This window comes from Corvus brachyrhynchos, unplaced genomic scaffold (genome assembly GCF_000691975.1).
Source record: "Corvus brachyrhynchos isolate BGI_N302 unplaced genomic scaffold, ASM69197v1 scaffold211, whole genome shotgun sequence".
In the NCBI taxonomy this organism is placed as follows: domain Eukaryota; kingdom Metazoa; phylum Chordata; class Aves; order Passeriformes; family Corvidae; genus Corvus; species Corvus brachyrhynchos.
In genome coordinates, this window is record NW_008236211.1 from 612,867 (window position 1) to 619,070 (window position 6,204).

The 6,204-nt window shown below is 60.5% G+C and overlaps 1 protein-coding gene across 1 annotated transcript in view; it reads right to left on the reverse strand.

Annotated features, from left to right (window-relative positions):
- The window catches only part of AGBL5 (ATP/GTP binding protein like 5), a 12,450-nt gene that overhangs the window by 4,781 nt on the left and 1,465 nt on the right, over positions 1-6,204 (reverse strand). The window contains 7 exon segments of the mRNA XM_017743449.1: positions 1-127; positions 1,410-1,579; positions 2,115-2,658; positions 3,539-3,717; positions 3,953-4,130; positions 4,778-4,944; positions 5,902-6,098. The exon segment at positions 1-127 is cut by the window's left edge and continues 4 nt beyond it. Coding sequence (XP_017598938.1) covers positions 1-127; positions 1,410-1,579; positions 2,115-2,658; positions 3,539-3,717; positions 3,953-4,130; positions 4,778-4,944; positions 5,902-6,098 — 1,562 coding nt within the window.

Here is a 6,204-nt window from a genome sequence, read left to right on the forward strand (position 1 = left end):
GGTGTCCACGGTGTATCGGGAGGGGAAGGCGGGTGGTGGCGGGGGGCTGGCACGGCCGTTGTCATGGCAGGCCCCCGGGATGCTATTCACCGAGCGCCCCGTGTTGTAGTTGCACTCCAGGGTGTAGCTGTGGGGCACGAGGGAGCCCCCGTTACCCCACGAACCCACAGCAGGCCTGGGGTCATCCCACAAATTCCCCTGGGAGAGCCACTTCAGCAGATTCAGGGCACTGGAAAGGGGGTCCCATTGCACCAGGAAGGGGGTCCTGCTCCAAAGCACACAGAAGTGCAGGGGAAGTGGCAGGGTTTTGAGGACAGCACCCTCTGACAGCAGGAACGGCCCATGCCCTGTGTGGGGATGCAGGGATGTACCAGAGACCAGCATGATGGGAACTCGGGATGGATGTCATCCAAAGTGCCAAGGTCCCTGTGAGGAGACCTCTCGGTCACCTCTGGAAGCTGATGGGAATGGGGGGTCCCTGATGGGTGGAGAAAGGGAATTATCTAATGTCAACACCAACAATCCAGGGAGTGGGTGGCCACACCCTTCCCCTGACCCTCAAGGTGTCTTGGAGCATGTCCTCCCAGAGAATAAGGGATGGAGAAGTGTGGGCTAGGAGCTGCCAGTTGGGATGGCTCCCATCTGTCCCACTGCCCAGAGACAGCTGCAGGGCCAGTACAGCAGAAAACCTGAGCAGCTCTGTCCCAGTCTGCCTGAGGGATCACACGTGCACCGTGAGCACTCCCAGAACTTTTTGGGATGTCACTGTTGGATCACCAACCTGGGCTGCTCCAGGTCAGTCACAGAGCAAAGTACCCCAGTGACCCAAGCCCAAAGCCCCATGTGTGTGTTTGTTCATGTGGGGCTGGACTGGTGCTGGACATGAAGCTGCAGCTGAGCACACAGCAAGCACTGAAGAAACTGAGAGAACCTCCAGTCTGTGGGTCTGGCTACCTCACCCAGTGATATGTTCCCAGCACAGGAATGGGCCAGGAATATCCCATCCCATGTGGGAGAGGGGTGGATCACAGGTATCCCTGACTCACAGGATCACTGAGGCTAGAATCTCACACACAGCCATGGCGATGCTGTGCCCACTGCAACTCTGCTTAATTACAGCTCAATACAGACAGGAACACCCAGGAAAGAGGAGAATTCCCCTCAGAAAGCCATGCAAGAGCAGGGAGAAGAAGCAGCTGCAGGAGGGATGGGGAGGGACAGGAAGGAAAGCAGCCTGGCTGAGCCTGTCACGGCAGCACCCGGCACAACCAGGCCCAACCTCTGCTGACACGCCCTGGGGCCATGCGGGATGCGTCTGTCCCATGGAACTGGTTCCCCCTTTGTCCAACATCCCACACCTAGCACAAGCACTCAGTGCCAGGCTGGATGGGCCCCTGGCGCTAGCCTACCTGTGGATGATGCCCAGGGCCTTGTAGACGGCCACGCGCCCGCTGCCCTCCTTGGACTGCCCGTCCCGCTTGTCCCGGGCGTACATGTTCTTCTCGGAGAAGTTGCAGCCCGTGAAGTCAAAGTGAGGTGAGTTCAGGGAGATGAGTTTGGGGAACAGCATGTTCTCCACCTGCAGAGTGCAGGGAGCAGCAGGGGTGACCAGGGGCCCTTGGCTGCTCATCCTGCTCCAGTGGGACCAGTGCCGAGCACAGGGTTGTACCAGGGTCGGCTGGGCCCACTCTGCCCACAGTTCCAGGGTCTCACAAGCTCCAGCTGTGCCCAGGGCATGCTGCCCACCCCCTGCCCAACTCCCAGTGGGCTCTCCTGACAGCCAGCTGGGAGGATAGGAGGGAGCCCAGTGGCATGGTTCTTCTCCACCCTTAGTCCTCAGGAGGGCAGCTGGCTGCTGGCCCACGCCAGCTCCCAGGGGGAATCTGAGACCTCCTGCTGCCCTGGTCACCCGACTGGGGGAGGAGAGAGAGGAGGAAGAAGAAGAAAGCAGGAAGAAGAAATGAAAAGAGAAGGAAGGAAAGGAGAAGGAAAAGGAAGGAACTGTGACAGGGAATTCCATGCCCCTCTCCCAGCACTGGGGCCCCTGGGCAGTAGGCAGAGCAGCAGGAGGATCCCGGCAGCTGCAGCAGCCCGGACTCCGGCTGTGCCCTCACCTGGTCGTTCTCATCGCTGAAGCTGTTGCCGTACATGAAGCAGCCGCGCTTGGACGCGTGGCCGTGCAGGTCCACGTAGTAGGCCAGGCCACTGTCCCGGGGCGCAATGGGCTCTGGGGGCTCAGCAGCTTCGGGGACAGGGGATGGGGGAGGCCTCCATGGCCCCTCCTCACAGTGCTCGCTGGTGTGGCTCGATGGGAGGATCCAGGCAGCTCGGTCTGAGCTGTCTGACAGCCGGGCGTCCTGAGCCGGGCAGGAGTGGGTGCCGGCATGCCAGGTGCCAGGGGAGTTGCGGAGGTTGTTGGTTTTGTCCAGCTCTGATAATGTGGCCTCCACGGCCGGAATGGGACAGTTGGGAGATTTTATGCTCAGCAAGTTGGTGCTGAGTGGGGAGACAAACGTCCTCCAGTCCGGAGAGCCCGGCAGGACACGGCTGTGGATGTGGTGGTAGAGCAGGACGGCTTTGGCCCCGTACACCGCGGGGTGCAGGTCGGCATCGGGGTGCAGGTACTGCCGGTTCAGGTTCACCCCACGGGAGTCGGTTCTGCACAGAGAGAGCAGAGAGACGTCAAGACCTTCCAGGGCGCACCAGCAGAGCTGAGCTCACCTTGGAATGCCAAGGGCTTTGGGCTCTGTCCTGGAGTACAATGGCCAAACCAACCCCTCATGGCCAGAAGGTGACAGAGCACTGAGAACCTCAGTGTGGCAGAGCCCTGCATGATCCTCCCCAGAGACAGGAATGGAGCTGGGGAAGGGGCTGGAGCACCAGGAGTGGCTGAGGGAGCTGGAAGGGCTTGGCCTAGAGAAAAGGAGGCTCAGGGAGGACCTTGACACTGCCTGCAACTCCGTGACAGGAGGATGGAGCCATGTGGGGGTCAGGCTCTGCTCCCAGAGAACAAGGGACAGGAGCAGAGGGAACAGCCTCAAGTTGAAGGGAAGGTTTAGGCTGGATATTGGAAACAATTTCTTAATGGAAAGGACTGTCTAGCTCTAGCACTGGCTGCCCAGGGCAGGGGTGGATTTCCCATCCCTGGAAGGATTTAAAAGCCATGTGGATGTGGCACATGGGGCTATGGCTAGTGGTGGCCTTGGCAGTGCTGGGGGATGGTTGGACTCGATGGTCTCACAGGGCTTTTCCAACCCAAGTGAATCCAGGATTCTATGATTTTTATAAACTTTACCAGCCTTCTGAGATCCCTTCTTCAGCAAACTCACAGCCTTTTCCATATCTACACCCATCAGTGAAGGACACTCACCTTTTACTCACATCTATCAATCAATATTCAAATAAATGGCTTCTGCTTCTTTTTCTTGGGGGAATGGTTGGACTCAATGGTCTTGGAGGACTTTTCCAACCCAAATGATTCCACAAAAACACAAAGCAGGCTCCCAGGCAGGAGAGCCCAGCCAGGCTCTGCACTCACCGGTAGTGGCCCCGCACCACCCCGTCGGGGTTCAGCATAGGGATGAGCTTGAAGACGAACATCCGCCGCAGCATTTGGGCACGGGGATCCTCCTCCCGCAGGATGAAGTCCAGGAAGCCGTTGAAGACGAAGCTGGAGGGGGTTTCTCCTGGGTGGACTCTGCTGCTGAGAAAAAACACCTGGGGACAAATAGACGGGGTGAGGGAGGTATCCTGCCTGCCCCAGGACACTGAGATAGGGAAGAGTCCCACAGACTTTGCTCCACAACTCTGCCCAAATGCTCCAGCCCTTGGGGACATGACACCATTCTGGTCACAGACATGGGGGCTGCAGTAAGGTGTCAACACATGGGCCACCACAGGGGCTGCTGGCCCCCCGTCCCTGGCCAGCCCTGACACCAGCACGGTCTCTCACCCTCTTTCCGGTGAAGCAGCGTGGACGGGGTGTGCTGGTGTCTGGGAAAAGCTTGTCCAGCCGGGGCTCCCGCTTCTCCTGCATGCCGTGGCATGAGGTGATGGTCAGCAGGTCCACACGCAGCTTGTCCAGAGAGTGGCAGAGCAGCTCCCGGTGGTAGTAGACTGAGTCGAGGGGGCTGCAGGGAGAGAGGGAACTCAGCCAGCCCCAGGAGCAAGGGGGCTCCCAGCTGGGTTGGGAATGCTGTCCGCACCCGCAGCCCGAGCTCTGCGCCCCGGGAGCTGAGCGGCCCCAGCCCCACAAGGACCACACCCACATCTGGGCTGTTCACTGCTAGATACCCTCAGAGGCTGCTGGGGACACGAGCAGCTGCTCCTTCAGGGCAGGGAGGGAGGCCCAGGGCTGGGGTTTGCCCTGCCCAACCCCCCCCAGCTGTGGAAGCGGTGATCAGCTCGTGCACAGACAGACCCAGCAGAGGTCAGGTCACCCCATCAGAGAGACAACACATCCCAGCAGGCGGAACAGGGCACTGAGGGATTCATCCCACCAGGGAGATAACCCGTTCTGGCAGGAGGGACTGGGCTCCAGAACAATAAGGGATCCTCTGGAATCCCATGGGTAGCTCAGGGCAAGCTGCTGCCACTGCTTATGCAGAGCTGGGGCACAGAGAAGCATGGGCCAGGCACCGACAGGGAGGACACAGAGACCCTCCTGCTGCAGACAGAGCTTCCCCATGGGAAAAAACACAAGCAGACACAGACCAGGAAAGGTGTGAAAGCCAGGAAGGTGGGACAAAAGCCAGGAAAGGGAATGTGGGGGGCACACCTGCTGGGGGACATGTGCTTGCAGTCCTGGAAGCGGCCGTCCAGCTGTGCCAGCATGTCCTGGCAGTCAGTGTAGGAGAAGGGGTAACAGAAGGCAAAGTAGGTGATGGCCCCGCGGTGCTCCAGGAAGCGGTGCACGAAGGACAGCACGAACTGCGTCTCCACCACCTGTGACGGACACGCAGAGGCCTGGGCACAGGCACAGGGGCAGAGCCACCCTAGCGCACCCCCACTGCTCTCCTCTGGCCCCCATCAGGCATTGGGGGTGCCCGTGGCCACTCGCCCTTGGCCATGCCCATGGGAATCTCTGCCCAGCTGGCTCTGCTCATGTCGAGACACGCTGGTCTGTTCCCTGCAGAGCCTTTGGCTCTCTGTTCACCCCACTTGTCCTATCCCATGTCAGGAATAGGGAGGGATGTTCGATCCCTGGAAATGTCCAAGGCCAGGTTGGACAGGGCTTGGAGCAACCTGGGATAGTGGAAGGTGCCCCTGACCATGGCAAGCATGGAAACAAGATGAGCTTTAAGGTTTCTTCCAACTCAAACCATGCCAGGACTAAGTGATTCTCTCTAGCCCCTGTTCTCTACTTCAGAGTGGGGTGTTGGGAGGGTTGCTGCTTCCCCGCAGCAGGGCATGCAGAACAAGGAGGGCTCAGACCACAACTCCCCTGGGCAGTTCCAACCAGACCAGAGAAACTTCCTGGGAGTCTCATGCCTCAGCTGTGCCCCCCAGGGCTCCCCCCACCCTCCAGATGTGCCCCTCACCGGGGCAGCAGCACCTGCTGTCACAAAGAGCTGTTTTCAGGCCACCCAGTGAAGGGGATGGGAAGCACAGGTAGTGCTTGGGATGGAGTTTCACATTCCCCCAGGGAAAACACCCCATGGCAGCCTATGCCCAGCCCCAGCTCTCCTGAATGTGGCCCTGGGAATGGGCTGTTGCTGCTTCTATCCCTCCCTCGGAGATGCCAGTAACAAACCAGCTGCTCCACCAACCCAGCAGAAGCTGGGGGTCACTCCAGTGCAGGAAGCAAAGGCTGTCTGCGCTCCCAGAGCTGCCCCTGCCACGAGCACAGGGCCCCTGGCTGCCCGACCCCCACCCAGCGCGGGGAACACCCCACGCTCTCACCTGGAAGCTGGGCCGCTGCCGGATGCGCTCCCAGCGCGGGCGCACGGGCAGGGTGCGCACGAAGGGGGTCATGCCCTGCGCGTACAGCCGGCTCTGCTTGTTCATGTTCAAGATGTGCAGCTTGATCAGCTTCCCCGGAGCCCCCCCCCGCACGCTGAAGTAGAACCAGGACCTGGGGAGGGGTGGAGCGGCGCCGCCTCAGCCCCTGCCCGCGGGTCCCCGACCTCGCCGGTGTCTCTTCCACCCACCCAGCCGGCCCCACCAAGAGCCTGTCAGAGCCCCAGCAGAGGCGGCCCCCGACCG